General features: G+C 41.2%; 1 protein-coding gene across 4 annotated transcripts in view; it reads right to left on the bottom strand.

Annotated features, from left to right (window-relative positions):
- Window positions 1-16,592: 16,592 nt before the first annotated feature.
- SH3GLB1 (SH3 domain containing GRB2 like, endophilin B1) overlaps window positions 16,593-19,133 on the bottom strand; it is a 34,170-nt gene continuing 31,629 nt past the window's right edge. For all 4 annotated transcript variants that reach the window (XM_059728026.1, XM_059728027.1, XM_059728028.1 and 1 more), the window contains 2 exons: window positions 18,394-18,625; window positions 16,593-17,069 (listed from right to left, as the gene is read on the bottom strand). In XM_059728026.1, the coding sequence (XP_059584009.1) occupies window positions 16,962-17,069; window positions 18,394-18,625 (340 nt within the window). In that variant the 3' untranslated portion in view covers window positions 16,593-16,961. The remainder of the gene's footprint in view (window positions 17,070-18,393; window positions 18,626-19,133) is intronic.

Genomic DNA, 19,133 nt, shown 5'->3' with positions numbered 1-19,133 from the left:
GGCCGACGGGAACCCCATCGAGTATCGCCGCAGGGTGTGTCAGAAGACCCCAAGCAGGGACGGAACAAGCGGCAGACGGGCCCCACTACAGCCCAAGGATAATCGACCGGGACGCCATACCCAAGTGGGGCAAGCAACTGGGGCTGGGCACCTAGGCACAGGGGATATACGTGGCCCATAGGTTAAGGGCACTCTTCATGGCCTCCTGGCCCAATGGCTGCATTGCTTCAGCTGTCACGGTGGTGGGAATTGCACGCTAAGTCACAGGGTGGTTGGGATAGGGCGCTAGGGATACGGGTTAGTGGGATCCAGGTCCGAGGGCCTCGAAGTCTGCACATCGAGTCGTGACCTGAAGACACTGACACGTGGCTGGAGGGCCATGGGGAGAAGCTGGGTGGAGCCAAGGATGCCAAAGGGCCAGAAGACCTGAAACCCAAGGTGGCAAGTGGCCGGGGTGTAGGGGAGGTTGGAGCCCTGTGAGTGCCCACCGGGAGGTGTGACGACCCTGGAGGCTGCCTCAAAGGGGAACCCCTCCACTGAGGTACCTTTCAAAGTCGTGGCAGGAGAGTTAAGGGGATCCCCTGACATCAGCCGAGGTAGTCTTTGGGGTCCGCTCGCAAGCCCAGGACAGGCTCGATCGATAGTCTGGGCTAAGGCCACATGACAGCGCCTAGTAGAGCAGAGGCGGACACAATGTGTAATTTCTGTCCCTAGCCTATATAACGTTCAATGAATTGCTTTACTATTCTGCACCTTGGTTTCCCCACCAGCAAATAAGGGTATTTCCTGCCTCTATAAAGTGCTGCAATGTCTGTAAGTGAAGTCTGTTCCACAACACTTATTATTTTGATTGGAGGCTGGAAATCACCTACAGGTAGTTTGTAAGAACACAGGAAGGAAATAAGAGCCTGTATTGGCCTGATAAAATTCCCAATAAATTCCCCTCCTACTACAATTCTTTCTTGGCATTCTGGGTTTGTTTAAATATCATATCATCCAAACTATCAGTGAGAATTAAGATGACTTTGTGGTCTCTTTGCAACAGCTGAGTTGCCATAAAGGCACCTCAGCAGAGCATGGAAGGAGGGCCAATGTGAGAAGGAAAAGATTTAGGATATTCTTACTTGCCATTTCCTTGCTTTTAAGCCCTTGGGTTTTATAAATTATGTGCATTCAACCTTGTCATTTAGCTGCCTCAGCCAACCTTTGAAGCAAAGGCTTTTGTTAGTGGAATGTTTTGTTTTTTGCTCACAACTAGGTTTTATTTGTTTCTCAGATAAACAAAAGAGAAACAAGAGGGATGGATTGGCCACCAGATCATTAAATCAAAGGAATGAGCAAAAAGGGGAGAGCTAAAGACCGATTCCATGGAGCCCAGCTTCAGTACAGACTTGACAAGCTGTACTTGTTCTCTCTGTAGCAAAGTTAGCTCTGCCTGTATACACATGCCAGCCTGCCTTCAGCTTAAGGCTAGTTCTCACAGCTCTTGGTTCCATTGGCAATATCTAAACCACTAGGCCACAGTCCCCCTAATTACAGCTCTGATTCATCACATCCTGTATTGTTCTGATTATAATTTTTCCTTTTTTTACCCCTCCAGAACACCCATAAACATTGCACTCTACTTATGTGCAGGGTCAACCTATAATCAGGCCCCAACTGTCTGAATGTTTGTTCAAGCAGTGTTTCTGTGGGTGCAAGAATAATACTAAGGCAGAATTCTTTTCCATGCGGTTTTTATTTTAGCAGTTTTAGTGCATTTAAGTCTATGAATCCTTTCCTTGTTTATGTGATTCTTCTATAGGATTTTGTAAGGGCAATGGCAACTAATAGCCTTTGGCTGTTATTATCAACTTAGATTTGGGGAGGAGAGACTTTTCTATGATTGAACCTAAAATATGGGGTTGACTTGCATTCAGGAGTAACTTATAAGCAAAACAATATGGTATTTAGGGCTTATGCACACAAATAGCTAACCATCTGGTAAGCTAGGGAGGAAGACTTGCAGCATGTGAGCTACCCACATTTGTAATCTTCTCCCAGTGTAAAAGTGAGGCAGCTTGCCAAGGAATTAATGTAGGGTAAGTTACTTCACCTTTCCTGCCAACATGCTGCAAGCTTACATACCATCTTATCGTACAGTAACATACTTATATGTCCACATCCTCAGATTAGACTTAAGTTTCACTCTGAAGTTTTGCTGAATGGAACTGAGTTGAATATGCGTCCAAGTGATTTCCTGTCCTGCGGACCAAGGCCAAGATCCCAAAGAAGAACATAGGTATCACCCATGAGACTAAAGTGAGAGTATGGGCACACTGGAACTGAGTAGCCTTCACCAGCATGCCTTGTCCACCCACTACCACTCTGTACACACCAAACCAGGAAGGAGTGGGTGTAGCTGCTCTTGGGAACCATGCACCACTGCTCTTGAGAACTCTCTAGCGGGCACGAGAGCAGCAGCTTAAAGTGCACAGACCCCAACGTCTTTGACGCTGAAGTTCACCATGTGCCAGTGTTCTGGTTCTGAGTTTGCTTGTTGTGGATGTGGGCAGAAGTTACTGAACCTGTGTCTCAAAATTATTCCATCTTTGTATTCACCCGATGCCTTTTAAGTGCAGACCAAGAAGTATGTTAGAAAAGTAAGCGTTAACAGCCCAGTTTCACAGTGCTCTGAACTGAGAAATTTGAAAACTCTGTATGAAAGGAATTGGATCTGGTGGCTTCCATTTCAGAAACCAGGGTTTGGTCCCAGTTCCACCACAAACTTAGCAATGCCTATGAAAGCGTTGGCAGGTCCTAGACCTCTCTCTTCTCCCACTGCCACCCTGGAAGTTTGCCTGAGAGAATGTAAAGGAGGTCCTTCTCCAGAGTGGGTGACTAAGGATTTTCATCTGTTTCAGTAGTTAATTATTTTCCTAGGCCCAAGGCTTGCTTTCATTAGGAAAGCCCCTATTAGGGGATTTCTATGTGCAGCATAGTTCAATGGTGGAAGAAAATGTTTTCTTTTGCCAGATTTCCATTCCCCTGGCTTCACTGCTAAAGAATTGTGCTTACATTTTAAAACAACATATTTTTTAGACTGTTGCCTTTTCCAGCTGTCTCCTGTATGGCCATTACTGAGACAAAGATACATAATTGCATTTGACAAAGACATACAAGAATTGAGGACACCACAAATATTTCAAAAGGCAGCCTTCACATTGGGACTAGAGTTATAATCATAACTTTGCTGCCCTTCCAGAACTGCAGGGGCTGAAACCAAAATAATGGCTTTGCAGGTCCAAAAAACACAAAACTAATGGGCTAATGGAACAGCTCTGCTAACTCTTGGACTAGTGGAACAGCTCTACTAATACTCAGTTGATGGAAAACCTTCAGCTCACATCCTACTTCTGATCCCACTAAAGTCAAGGGCAAAAGTCTATGCTTCAGTCCGAGAAGAAATGTCCACAATATATATTGTGAATAACTGTACTTAATTGCAGACTTTTTTCCTTCAAATATAGCCTGTGCATAAGTTTCCAGTAATACTAAGTTTACCAAAAGTTTGAGGAAAAAAAATTGCACAGCATTTTTTAACTGGATGGAGCCAAAGAAACAGCATTTTAAAACAGGGTAATATTTTTAGTAAACTGTAATTCCAGATACATTTTGATTGATTTTTTTCTTAATTTGCAGAAACATTTTTTCCTTTACTGTCAGAATAAATCTGACACTTTTCTAGGAAAATTGATTTCCCAAGCAAAGTTACACAGAAGCTAAAGTAGAGCATTTTAAGTGGTAGCTGTTCACAACCTTAATTATGCAGAAGCTCATACCGTTCCATAATAACATTCTGAGATCAGAGTACTCTTTAAGGTTAAAAAATCTTATTTACTTAGACTTCAAGAAGACTCCTACTTTACTGAATCTCAGCCTTGTTGTTTTCATTGAATAGCATGGATACTGTTTACACTGTGAGCTCTTGAAAAAAGTAATCAATTTGCCAAAAAGTGCTATTAAAAACCAAATGGGGACTAAGACCAAATTTTCTGTCTGTACATGCACATACACGGTTCTTAAACCTCAATGGGGGGGAATCCTCATTTCCAACAAAAATACATATAATTTCTAAAATACAAAACATCAGTTTGTATATTTGCCAGACTCCTGTTCCATTTCTATCTTCCTGTCGAGTGTCAAGAATTAAAATCAATTGCATTCATAGAACTAGAACTAGAAGGGGATTATTTCTGGAAAGGTAGTTTTCAGATGATTCTCCTTTTGAAGAAGCAATTTCCTAGCTTATTATTCCAATTTCAGTACTTTTGCTTCTGCCCATAACTGTGTAAAGACATTTTAAAGCTTTAATTCATTTTGCAATTCTAAATAGCTCTCCTTAATCGTTCATGTCAGACACCTATTTCACATTTTTTAAAAATGTATAAAACAATTCTGAGCCGTCAGGAAGAAAAACTCTTTAACATTCAGATTATTAACTTGATGCATGTTCCCCATGCTAATATGTTTTCCATCACTCACTGGTGTCAGGAAACTATTTGTAAAAGATTTAATATTCATAAAGTAATTCTGCATTTTCACTCACTGGAAATGTTCTCACCATGTCCACAGCTCAGACATACTATCCATCAAACTGTCTTGTTTGTTTGAGGTGGGGGGAGAATGTCTTCTTGCCAGTTGCCTTTGCTATTGCTCCACTTCATTGAACAGAAGCAAGACTAATAATACAGAAAGGGATACAAATTGAAGCATGTCACCATGACTGACATCCTTGTGGTTTCACCTGATGCAAATATTCATGGCTAAGTGGGATACTTTGCCATGTGCCCGAATTAATCAACTAGGTTACAGCTCCTATGTTAAATTGGATTAAGTATGAATTCAACATAAAATAGGAGGACTCTTAAATCCAGTTTAGGAAGAGATTTCAGCTCTGCACAAATTCCTAGGCAAATAAAATGGACCACAAACTCAAAATCAATTAAGTGCAAAGGGCACTGCAGTTAAGGCTTAGCAAGTGGGGTCTATTCTAGTCGCACTGGACACAAAAGATATTCTGGCTCTGAGTTCCTAAATATACTTCACAATCCATTAAGAACCAAGGATACTAATCCTTCAGCCTTTATCTGGCAAACTCCCAGGATAAAAATTCTAGCCCCACTGAAATCAGCTGTAATTTTTTTCCCTAATGCTTCACTGAGGTAAGATGTCACCGCTGTTGTCTCTAGGGGGAAGTCCAAAGCTATAGGATTGGTCCTTGTTTTATTTGTGACTGCAGGGATTTCAGCTTTAACGTCCCTACTCTTTCAAAGGCTTTTTCAGGCCTCCTCCCTTTAAAAGACTCAAGCTAACTGAGATAAGAAACCAGGATCCAAGTGATCAGTACCAACTTTCTTTTTTATTTGAATATTCCTGTTAAAGTAACTCCCCTGCTCAAAATGTAATGTTATTTTAACTGACTGGTTAGACGGAGCCATTGAAATGTGGATAAAGGCACTGCAGAATTTCAAATGACATCTTGTACTTTTCACTCAGGTACTGTCTCAAGCTTTATTCAAACATGTGTTGAAATACTGAGCTTTGAACAGGGAGGGGATACATGTAGGCTCAAGGTCCAGCATCTGTTTAAATGCATCAGTTACCCCTCCATAAATGCAATAGGAACCCTTGTTGTCACTCAGGAGCATGATTTTGAAGTCCTTTGATGCCCATCCAGGGCTTCCAGGTCTAGCCTGCAAGGATCAATACCACTGCCCCAAAACTTTGATTTCAAATTCCACATTGACGTAAACAGAGGGAAATAAAAATTTCCCCTCCATGCAGATTCCCACTTTGAACATCAGGTGGGAAAGTAGATTTCATCTAGCTCCAAAAAGAGTTTTCAGCTATTCCTCCTCTGATATGATCCTGCTGGCAAAAATGGGAAACTGGAAAAAGCAGTTCCCTATCTGATTAAGTACAGTCAGCTAGGTTACTTTCAGGAATGTACTCTCTATACATAGCCAGGAGTCGCACAATCAGAGCTGGTAGATCCAAAGGTTACTGAGCAATGTAGTCAATCACCCCATCTCAAGCCTTCTCACTGCATGATCCCTATTGCTGGTCAAAGACCAGGGGAATTTTGCACTTGGGTCATACTCCCCCATTTTAAAAAAATCTCTGGACAGGCTACTTTTAACAGTTTGTAAAGCCTTGACTTTCTTTCAGGTGAAAGACGGACTGACCTGATGCACATCTCACAGCTACCCTCCTTTCTCATAAGGATACTAGAGGTGAGACAAAGACACAATTCCCAAACAGCCCAGAAACTGTTAGAGCTCAGCCCGAGGTGATGCTCTGGTATACTACAGTGGACTAAACCAAACCCCTGCCTCAGAGTGCCCCAGCTGCTGCTGAGGTCCTTTGGGCTGGACAGTGGTTTGGGATCTTCCACAATCATCCTGGGCCAGACTGCAGTGAACGTGAAATCTATCAAGGTTTATTTCAGGTTGTTTTGTTACCTTCAATAAGTTACCAGTTTGGTCAGGTATTCAAAAAACAAACACACCAGCCAGTTTCAGCTGCCTGACAAAAGTTTATCAGCCCCCAGCTTCTCCCGTCTAGCACATAAAATAGCCTCAGCCTTGCAAAACGCTCTTTTAAAGTACCACACCTGCGCCTTCCCCCCTGTCCTTTCAGGTCAGTGGGATTAGCTTTTGCCCAAGTAAGGATTTCAATGACTTCAGGGAAGGTTGGTTTCATGCTGTGGATTCAATAAGTTTCCTCATTGACTTTAATGAGACTTTAGTGGGCCCTGCTAGACTGGTTACCTAATTCTGCTTTTCTGAGGCAAGCACATCTTTGCTGCTAGTGTAAAGTACAGGACAGTTCCCTACTTCTGGAAAGAAATTTTTGACTTGCTGATTGTGAAGGATGTGTGTTCCCATCCCTTGCTGCTCTGTTGTATATGCTCTGAAAGGCTTTGGTTGTTCCTTCACGTCTTAAAAATAAAAACAACTTGGATTTTAGCAAGGCCTTTGACACGGTATCTCATCCCATTGGCTCAGTGGTCGCACCCAGAGAGTGGTAGTAGACAGGTTGGTATGGACCTGGAAGGATGTGGGTAGTGGGGACCCTCAGGGTTCGGTCCTTGGACCTGTACTTCAATATCTTCATCAGCAACTTAGCTGTGGGTGTGAAGTGTACTCTGTCCAAGTTTGCAGATGAACTTATATTGTGGGGTAAAGTGTGCACTCCGGAGGGTAGGGAACGATTGCAGGCAGACCTGGACAGGTTAGAAAAGTGGGCAGTACAAAATAGGATGCAATACAACAAGGACAAGTACAGAGTGCTGTACCTAGGGCTCAAATATCCAGCACACCTACTAGCTGGGAAGTGACCCTCTCAGCAGCACAGAAGTGGAAAGGGATCTCGGAGTCATAGTGGACTCCAAGATGAATGCGAGTCAGTGTGAGAAAATTATCAGCAAAGCTAACTGCACTTCATTGTGCATCAGCAGATACATGACAAATAGAACCAAGGAGGTGATACTTCCCGTCTATGCGGCGCTGGGCAGATCGCAGTTGGAGTAGTGTCCAGTTTTAGGTGTTGTACTTCAAGAAGGATGTTGATAGACTAAAGAGGGTCCAGAGGAGGGCCACTCATATGGTTAGGGGCTTACAGGACAAGTCCTATAAGGAGAGACTGAGGAACCTGGACCTCTTCAGCCTCCACAAGAGCAGGCTGAGAGGTGATCTTGTGGCCACCTACAAATTCATTAGGGGGACGCAGCATGGGGTCGGAGATGCTCTGTTCACCAGGGTGCCTCTTGGGGTAACAAAAAACAAGGGTCACAAACTGAAAGAGAGCAGATTTAGGCTAGATAGCAGGAAAAACTTCTTCATGGTAGGAGTGGCCAAAATTTGGAATGGGCTCCCAAGGGAGGTGGTGCTCTCCCCTACCTTGGGGGTCTTTAAGAGAAGGTTAGATATGCATCTAGCTGGGGTCATCTGACCCCAGTGCTCTTTCCTGCCTAGGCAGGGGGGCAGACTCCATCCGTTGAGGTCTCTTCTGACCCTAGGATCTATGAATCTATTAACTACTCTGCTCAAGTTTCTTGCTTGCTACAGTTTTTTTAAAAGCCTGAGGCTGCTTGTACATGCCATGGGGGTTTATTTCAGTTTAATTCTCACTATGAAGCAGTTAGTTTTTAAAACCATTGTTTCAATTTAGGGTGAAGTAAACCCCTGTGGTGTGTACACAAGGATTGGGCCCGATCCCAGCAGCGGGGTGGGAGGGCGAGTTGCTGGGGGGCCACTGCAGGGAAGACAGACACGACCGATGCTTCTCTCCAGTGGCAGCAGCACATGACCTGGGTGTTCCCAGGGGGCACCACAGCCACAGAGGGAAGCACCGGGTCCCCACGTAGCTCAGGCAGGCAGGGTTTGGAGAAGGGGAAAACAAAGAACATCAGGCTTGCCCTTTTTTTTTTTCCCTTCAGTGGAGCCTATCTGCATGGGCTGCCACTGGGCTGCCTGCACAGCCCCTGAGCTGCACGGGGCCCAGTGCTTCCTTCCATGGCTGTAAGGTAGCAAACTAAAACACCTTGGACATGTTTTATTTTGCTGCATCCCATGTCCCAAAGTCATTTAATATGTAATACACCTCTGACAGTGTAAACAGCCATGCCATTAAATGCATTATGCCACTGACAGTGTAAACAGGTGCACCATTAAAGCAGTGCAAAAGTGGCATTTAAGCCACTTTAAAGGCCAATTTTGTGGCCTGTACAAAAGTCCTTATTGGACTAATCTTATGCCAAGAACTAGAGAGATTAAATCAATTAACAAGGGAAGGCAACACATTAATGCATTCAAGATAGTCTGAATATCATTTTATAAAAAGGAGGTTGAAGGAGCATAGAAAGCAACCAGAAACACAAGCAGACAGCCCTTTTCTGCTTCTGTAAGTTGGCCATTCACCTGCAAAAGCCCAGGGTCTCTTTACATTTTGATCACAATCAATGAGTTTTTTTATAACTTATCAATATGGGGGTTTCACAGTTTTAGTAAGAAAAGAGTTCTTGATCATCTGTAAAGGTTTATACAGTAAATGTATAAACTTTCATGCTCAAGTCCTGCAGGAAGCCTAAATAAAGAACCAAGGCTACAGGCATATGTGCCTGTGAATGTGTATGTCCAATTAACTTTTTCCAAAAGCTCAGCATTGGAAGCTTCCACATCTAAAGTATCTTGAGGCTGGGGAAATAGGAAGTCTCATGTACACCCTCCCCTCCCCCCGAAAATCACACCTTTTATTTTAAGCAAGCTTTGCTATGACTCCTAGAATTTAATCTGTACAGGAAGACATTGAGAAGCTGGTCCCAAAGCAGCACAGCCCTAGAGGCAATAGTTTCAGCTTTTTTAATAAAATAATTTTATCTCACACACACACACACACACGTTACATTCAGAGCTTTGAGAATCTTAGTTTTTTTCCATACTCCATATGCATTTTCACATGATCCTTAATTACATATTTGCAAGAGCATTATCTCATTAAGTACATAGCATGGGTAGCACTCCATTAATAAGCAGTTATTTTATGGTTTAAACTGTACTGTTTATCATGTTGTGCTAGGCCTTATTTACTGCATACTTTCCAAACTCTACCCTAAATATAGAATTATTTTCCTTGGGGGCTTATCTGTAATGCTGATCCCTAGAGTTGGTTCATAAGTAATTTATTTTATTTTTAATTTGCTTTAAAAAAATATGAAGCTTAACACCTGAAAGTGTACCGGTTAATTGACATTCTTGCAGTTCCAGGCCAACAAGGAACTGTTCCTCCCCTGCACAATCCCCATACACAAACTGGCTTAAAAACTGAAATATGGCATGGAAAGAGTCGTCATCGAGGAAAAAAACAATGGCCTAATTCTGGAGAAAGTTGGCTTGAACTTGATTTTTGGACTTTAACGTATATCTTTCAGAACCCAATTTTCAGTTCTTTTCTCTTGCTGCATTTAGACCCTAAATTGTCTATGTGACTAGAACTTCAGGAAAGTCAAAGGATTTGTGTGCAATGTGCAGTATTCACTGCAGCATCAAGACTTCTATGTGCATTTATGCAAGGAGCGTGCATGAATGTGCATGTGTGTAAGCGCGTGCGTGTGCGCACACGCACACACACACACAGATAAGCTGGCTGTGCAGTGAGCCAATTAGTCATTTAGCAAAAAGACAAATTTAGGTATGCCATGTTTAAAAGTTTAAAATAACATAAATAGAGTGCACACATCAGAAAATGCTATACGGCCTTCATTGTTACATGTGCATTAGGTTGTCATTGTATAATTCAAGACAGTAATCCATTTCTCAAGTAGACCACTGTCAAATCTTCAACCTTAGACACTAACAAAAATAGGACACAATACCGACGTTACCAATAGCCAGTGAAAATTGTCTGAAAATAACTGTAGTTGGAATACATGTGTGAATGGAGGAACATTAAAATATTGCTGCCACTCAAACATTTATTTTCACAGAAGACTTGAAGAATGAGTGATTGCAAGAGCATCCTGGTGCCAAGCTGTTTACTGTGCATAGAGGATTTCTTTTCCTATGATACACCTACCTATTTCTTAAGCAACAAGGCACTACATGCAAGTTGGCTACAGGAAACACCTTTTAAAAATTAATAAAGATAGTAGGAGTGAATTAATATGCACAGGTAAAAAAAATTGATATCTGGCCCTGTTACTACAGAGCCAGTAGCTCAAACTACATGCATAAAGCATCACTATCCCGATAGTGCTTTGGGTCCTGTTCTATTTCTGAGCTTTGTATCTAGTTGATCAGAAATCACTAAACTGCCATTTCCATCTTACATGATTCTGTTAGATCTCACCCTCCTACTGCACAGCAGCAACCGTCCTGACATACAAGTAGCCTCCTCAGCTTCATAAAAATTCAGCTAAGGGCCTCAGGTGAAAGCATTAATAAAAGCCTGCTAGAGCAAGCGTGCCCTATACTGCGCTCTGGAGCTTGCTGATTTGGCTGACATACAGCTAAGGAAAGGGAGTGCCAAAGGTGAGGGCCCTCTAGAGAATATACCCTGCTGCCAATTCTGAATGGTTCTGTCTTGGGAACTGACAGAAAAGCAAATTTTAACTGCTGTGGAGGAACATGGGCAGGAGTCAGCTCCTTATATAACTAGATGTCACAATTCAAGTCTTATATAATCAGGGGACTGAACTGTATGCAGAAGTCAGCAACTTACCACTCCCAAGTATAAGCATGTGTGTTAAATTGGTGTTCTTGGTGTCTCACCCTGTTTAGAAGCTGGTTCTGCACCACCTGCAGGTTGGAAATATTCTGCCTGGAGCACTGTGGGGAAGTGCGCGCTAGAAAGGGGGGGAAAAAAGTCACAACTTTTTGGCTTAGCTACTGAAGCCATATTGAAAATCAAGGGGGACTTATACTTCTAAATACTGAAGCCTGGCTTATACTTCTAAATACTGTCCTAGCTATTAAAGTCATACTGAAGTCAATAGGGACTTGTGCCCTAAAATACTTTTGGAGAAAGTTTTCTTTATCCAAGAACACAGGGGCAGCCAGCAATGCATTCAGTCTAGCCCTACTGCTCAACACTGTCTTGACAAGTAGATGACATCTCCCCACTAGAGGGGTGACTACATACTTTCTCCACTCCTCCAAATACTTTCTTGTACCAAACCTAATTAATGTGACCTGACCTGGAACAAGTCAAACCACATTCCTTGTCTATACTAAATAGTGGAAAAAAGACAATACCACAGATCCTTAATTCTGTGAAAGAGCCAAGTACGAGGGCTCTGCTAACACTTTAGCTCAGCCTGTATCTGCAAGGGCCCAAGGTGCCACTGAATAAAACAGGTGACAAGACAAGCCTGAGTAAGAATCCACATGTAGCCCTTAAGAATAGCAGGGACATTTATCATAGACTTCTGAGATCCAGGCAAGGAAAGAATAAAGAGGCTGCAGTATCACATCATTTTGCTAGATTCTGCAGAAAAATAAACAGAACATGAGCCAGAAATCTATTAAAAGCAGCATGAACGTTTTATTAGCATCTAGTCCTCAAGAGATAATAAATTTCACTGTACTGCTTGTGCCACTGTGAGTCTACAGCCCAGAGGGGAACAAAAGGAAGAGAGTCTAATTGTTGGAGCTGCCACCTTTTGTTAAAAGCAGTTATGTATATTGTTTCTGATGTGAATGAATAATCTATCCTGTGGCATTGCTGAGGAAAATAGCAGTGGAAAGTGCTTTCATGGGACACTAACAACAACAAAATATCAGCAATGGGTGTTTAATGGAGATGGCCTAACGAAGTAGTTGCAAAGCTATTAAGGAGGGAGATAAAAGATATTTGTCGGATTCATGTAACTGGCCCCCTACCAGACATCTTAATTAAGAGTTGTTATTTCCAAAAAGAGAGGGGATAGCCCTGGATTAAAGCATAACTATAGCTAAAATCCCCAGGGATTTACACAGGTGCATGTATTGTACATCTGCCCTTGTATTTGAAAATAATTCTCACACCACTATAAACTAAACCCCATTTTCCTTGCTTTCAGGTTTAGTCTTCTTTTATATACTTGGAGTCTCTGCCATGTGATCCTGAGAGAAGAACCAAGTTGAGGGCAGTGAGGTACATATTAAATATGGACAAACAGGCATATGTTGTAATGCATTTCCTCCCATCTCATCTTCCCCTAGCAATCAGCTTCTTTATTTGAGCCTCATAATTTCTTCTTTCAAATCAGCTAACAGGGAGCTTTAGGACTCACTAAATACATATTGTTCTCACTAAATTAAAGGAAAGGCAGCAATCAATCTTACTATTTAATATATACAGTGCTTTCTCCCCATTTCCCACCAACCCTTGCCAGCACTACTGCAAGTTTCCTTTCCTATAAAGGCTTCAGTCAACAAGGTAGCACAGTCTGGCACCTGTCCAGCCAAGTGATGGTACTGATGGTTGCTGTAACTTTAGGTCATGGTCCTAAGGAGATGGCAGCAGGTGGTAGTGCACACCAGATGTGTGCACTCAGTTCTGCTCATCTAGAATTAGGTACAAACACAAATTTCTTGCACACAATTTATGCCGGAGTTTTCTTAAGCTACAGTACACAGAAGTTTCCTCAGGTATTGCACGGTCTTGCATCTGTTAACCAGTTCAAAACACCAGCTGCAGACACCAAAAGCTGGAGACTTCATGTGGATTCTCTCTGAAGACTGTGTCCCAAAACCACTGTATGGATACACTCAAACATTCTGACAGCAGCTGCAGGTGCCACTGCCTACACTGTAGGCCCTACAGCTTTGGCATACTAGGAGAGGAAGCAGACATTTCTGCCATTTTATAAAGGAGATGGGATACAGGGTCCCACCTCTACATTATTTCCTGCTCTGCATAATAGCCCACAGTAGACTCTATATAATCGTGATTTTGTCTGTCGAGAACTTTCCATGTAATCTATTTCATAAGAAATTTGTGCTCCAGAACTTTAATTCTGCATTTTAATAATTGGGAGTGGAGAGAGAAAGTGGCCAGGCATGTTAACCATAAATGTTGTAAAAATTTGCCAACTTACAGAGACAAGGCAGCACTAGGGGTTAAGTCTGAAACCTAACTAGGCAGTAAAAAATAGTAACTATTTTTGTTAAATTATTACTGTTAGTTGTCTTAGAACTTTTCTTAAACATAAGGAAAAAAACCACACATATTCTATCTGCTTCAGCATGTTTTGATACTAGGTAACTTGAGTTTCATTTCCTGCAGAATATAGAGATGACTAAATTGCTTGATATAGTCCTAACTGATAGTATTCAAATCAGAGAGTAACTGTGCTATAGGCCAGTAAGTATTGCACTGCTCTGTAGTAGAAGAGTCAGAGGAGGAACTGTCTATGTTTACACAAGACAGCAGTATGCAAAAAGTACTTATCCCTAAAAGTACATGTCCCTATATTACAGGGAATTTGGAGCTACACTCTTAGCTTGCTATCAAAAGTAGGTATCTCTGAACTAAAATAAAAGGTACTCCAGCAAGCCTGAAATAATTCAGGTTTTTTCTGATACTGTTCAGGAACTCAATTATTAAGATTCAATACCAATAAGGAATACTAATAATTATTTTTTTCATCTTATCACCAGTATCTATGCCTGTATTCCTTCCAACTTTCCTCTCCGAATAGATTGCGACAATTTTCCTTTAGCGATATAGAACTTATTGCAGCTTGGTAGAGTACCAGCAAGAAGACTTGTCACCTAGCAAAACTAAATTTATCTCCCTTTCTACCTGCGTTCATAAAAAGATCGAGAACTGTTTGACTAAAGATTTATACTAGCTCATCACAATCTTGGCAGACAAGGAGAAGGTCTTTTTTGCCTCTTCAAACACATAGCAAATTCTGGGTCTCTTTGACATCTTAGAAATAGGTCCTGCTGCCTCTGGGCAGATTAGTATTGTCACATACTTGCAATATTTAATGAATGAGGTTTCAACTAAAACAATCACTGTTATCCTTCTTATGAGCAAGGCTGCTCTACAGCAATGAACCCCAGCAATAAGTAAAAGGCCTGTGTTATTGAAATATCAGTTAAACCCTTTGCTTAGTTTGGAGTCCATATTCTTGAGCATTTAATACTTGGATGAATGAGTGAACTGTCCAGCTTTGTTGTCTACACAGCCTTGAACTTAAGAACATTTCTGACACAAATGTCTCCTGGTTATGCTGAGACAAATGGAATTGGCCAGGGGAGGGGAAGAAAAGGTCAGCATTATTAGCAGAAGTTATTGGTCAAATCATTTTTTAGTACTATAGCTTTCTACTTAGGTGGGTGGGTGGGTGTGTGTGTGTAAATAATGCTCTTTGGCATTTCATTTCCTTACATAAGTCACAACAGTCCAGTCTGAAATCTTGGTTTGGTTCTTATGTTTGCTTTAATACATCATCAGCACTTGGGGGGGGGGGGGGGGGGGGGGGGAATTAATTCTACCAAACTTATTTTTAGACTAAGAAGTGTTTCCTTAACAAAAAAGGGACAGTTTTAATAGATAAGACCATATGTTATTCAACACTAATAGACACTTTTGCTGCCAAAATTTTACAGAAATAATCCAACTAAGCTGATAGAAGTCACTCAGCACCAATGTCAAGAACAAACACAGCTTGGAAACATCAATGGCTCTTGCAGGGGCAGAGAACACTTTTCATTTCAGTTTACTCAGTTCATTCAGTTAAATTGTTAGCAAAAAATGAAATACTAAATTCAAAGTTAAGAAATTGACTGATAGTAGAAAACAAAGAAAAGCTCCTCCCCATCATGGATTAGAAGAGCATGCATATGCAAACATATTCACTCTACAAGCAAGATTAGATCTATTAGCTCTAAAACCTTGAACAATATGGTAACTCTGAAACAATTCTGTTTGCTAACTACAGATACTTCCTTTGCCTAAATACAAGTATGCAATAGTGTTAATCCAATAAAAAGTTATTTTTAAACATAAAAAATATTTAGAATCTGAATAAATGTACGTTAAAACTACTTAAACTCTACTGAGGCTATGTATAGACATTCAGTTTCTATTGGGAGAATGGAGATTCTCCTGGTAGCACCCACAAGTGTGCAGATGTTCATGCACTGCTCCTCCTCCCCCTCCAAGAACATCTGCTGCTCCCTGCTTCTTCCCCAGGCCAGACAGCACCTGGCTTGGGGAAGGGGCTAGGGGTGGTGCTTTGCTGCTCTGTTCCCCTCTTGGACCAGACCAGCCACCCTCCCTGCCACTTCTCCAAACCATACACTGCCTGGGCTTGGGATAGGAGCTGAGAGCTTTTTCCCCAGTTCTCCTTTTGTTCCACTCCTAAATGGAGTGCTGCTCACCCCATTCTCCAGAGCCCAGTCTGTGGCGGATGTAGGAAGCCATCCCCACAGGGATCAGGATTAGTGGAGTAGGCACTGGTCCATTCATCTATCCCAGACCAGGATCACCCTCATTTTGAGAACGCAAGGACAGCAGGGGAGAGGGGGACGACTTCAGGCTAAACGTTTACTACTGCATCTGTTCATGGCCTTAATGTACTGTTATAGTATATATTCCCAGTTAGCAAACATAAGGTACTAAATTCAGCAAAGACTATGTATATTTGCAATTCAACCATCTTTGTTAGTTACCAGCCACTGAGAATAAAACTTCCCTTGTTAAAATAGCTAAAAAAGTACAAATTCAAAGCAAATTTAGTATTAATTAAGGTTTATCCTTGATGATTTAGGTCATGATGAAAACTCATGACTGAAAAAAAAAAAAAAGAATTCGATCCAACCATGCATTAAATAGAAGTACTAACATTTTAAACTATACCTTACACCTTAAGTCACAACTTTTTTCTTTTTTGAAGTTCTTCAATGCCTATACTGTTCCACTTCTAACCATGTAAATCAGTATGTTTGCATTCTACATACCATCTTGAACAACTAAAACCATTTTACAAAGTAGTTTTATATTTGACCTGGTTATGGCTATTGACTACTGAACAAATAACTGAAATCAAACTGCCATCAATTCACAATAAGTTTATTTTATGTGAAGAAAGAAGCTTGCCATTAATGAAAAATTCAGTAGAAAACAGTACCTCCTGCTTTCAATCTAGATTACTCAAAAGTAGAAGCTTGTATTAGTGAAAACTTCAGTAGAAACAATTCTGTAGGAAACACATTCTTGGCACATAAAGTAAAAGCTTTAAACACAAATTAAATCTGAACAGAGTATTTACCATGCAACAACACTGGCAGAAAAGCCAGTTTCTGATGGCTGGTATTTGTCCCTTAAGACAATAATATGGAAGACACTTAAACCTGCTTATATAAAGTTAATTGTACATAAATAGGATGTCACCATAACTGACAGTCTTTATATAGGCCAACCATTTAGTTTAGCAGTTCTAAATAAGTAATAGGCACTTTGCCCTTCTGATTTCCCCTTTCACCCATCAACCAGTCTGAATCCATGCCAGGGATACTGTAAACTGTTATCACCTAAAAAACAGAAACACATCGTTAACATATCATCTTGGAACAGATATTGTTGAAAGCAAAGCATAGCCTGTCTACCAGAGTAATTACCATTTATAGATACTATTTCTACTAATCTGTGGGGAAGGGGAAGAGAAGAGGGTTGAACTAGTTAAAGTACTTCAAGATCGGAAAACACCAAACTGGGCACTGACTCAAGGTAAACTTTGTCTTAATAATACCAACTTTTAAAAATGAGAGAGAGAGAGAGAAGCTACATGCAGCATTTTCTTCAAGACTCAGCACTAACTGGAGGAATTTTTATGGAGATAACTAGTGCTTCAAAACCTTTTATGAGAAACTCTTAGGAAAGTTAAAGCAAACAAAAACTAGAAGTAACTGCACACAAGTTAAAGCATCTTAAACCCTCACACATGGTACATGAGAATATCTATGAGAGAGCTCAATGTCATTTAACATGCACATAGTTAACTTTTCCAAGGGTTTTTTTGGTTTTTGGTTTTTTTCCCCCCCCCAAAAAAGCCCTTAGTATCAACTATTAAGAACCTGAATTGAAAGGCAAGGGAGCAAGGGTACAAGTTAGCCCTGTTGAAACCAAGCAAACATTTGTGCTTGCACGGTACTCTGGGAGCTCCTACAGACGTGCAAAGAGCCTGCTCGGACGTGCTGGAAACCGAGCATGTCGGGACAGACTTGACTGAGTCTGCTGGAGCAGGAAAACAGACACATTTCAGCAACCTTCCATGTCACATATACCAGTGTCCCTGTGCTGAAAAAATGGCAGCGGGGCATTTTGAAATAAAACATGTTTGATGAGCTTTAGTTCAAAGTGCCCCATCGCCATTTTTTCAGCGTGGGGATGCACAGGGATGCTGATATACATGACACACGGGCACTTCTAATTAGCGCAGCTCGCTAATTAAAGCACCTGGTCATATCCCAGAACATGTGCAAAAACGCCCTGGGATGAGTACATAAGCTTGCCCCTACATGGTACACTGGTGGTATTCAGGATGAAAACTGTTCTGTAGCATAAGAGAGGATAGCAGAACCAGGCCACAGCTGCTTAACCTGCAATAATGCTTATGCAGAAACAGCAAATATTATCTCCATTTTATGGAACTGGGGTATACAGGTACACAGGACACTTTAGGGATTTGTGTAACATGTTAGTGAAATTTCAGTACATCAGATTATGTGGTGAAGAGATTTTTAGCCTACAAATGAGAATGCCACTTAAGTCACTCTTTGTAAGCTAAACGTATACATTACCTAAATTACCAACAGACCACTTCAAGTTATTATGACATTTAGAATGAACTCTTACCTCATCTGCAAGTAGAGATAATTCACTGCTGTTTGCAGCATCATAATCATAGAGAACTCTGGCCTTCCTGTTGCCACTTGATGACTTCAGTTCACTGAAGCCTGAAGTAACTACTGAATTGCTTACTGAAGGCAATGAAGCAGAAGCAGAGGCCAAGACTGATGGAGCAGATACACTTGGCACGGGGGTTGAGGAAGACTGATTATTGTTAGAGAGGAAGGTAGATGGGAAGCTGTGGAAAAAGAATATGCCCACTGACAATTATTTCCATTCCTATGGAGGCATGACTCCACTTGATAAGAGGTTAAAATAAGTTCATTATACCCTTCCTACCAACTGTGGGACATGTGCTACAGATTGTGCAAGCAAATAGCAAGCTTTGCTGAAAATCTTAAGTATGGTTCCATCAAACTAGTTAATTCTCACTGGGGGTATTGCCAAATGCATCTTTGCTTCCCAGATTTTACAAGCAAAATCAGTACAGCTGGTAAAGCTATTATCAATCATTTTTAAGTTAAGCGGTTTGATAAGAAGGGTTAGTAGCAAAAAGAGAATTTCAAACACATGCCAAAAAGCCTCCAAAAATAGACTAGTCTAGAATGTTTTCTAGACGTTGTCTTAACTAAATTACTTAATACAACTTGTAAATGGCAAGTTACTACACAAACTCACCTGCTCACAAGGAGACATTTTATTAGTAAAAGCCTACCTATATTTGGAGAATTAACTATTCTAAAATA

The sequence above is a fragment of the Alligator mississippiensis genome, chromosome 5 (genome assembly GCF_030867095.1).
Source record: "Alligator mississippiensis isolate rAllMis1 chromosome 5, rAllMis1, whole genome shotgun sequence".
NCBI lineage: Eukaryota > Metazoa > Chordata > Crocodylia > Alligatoridae > Alligator > Alligator mississippiensis.
The sequence above is the reverse complement of the archived record's forward strand: the minus strand, read 5'-3'. Positions and strand labels throughout refer to the sequence as shown.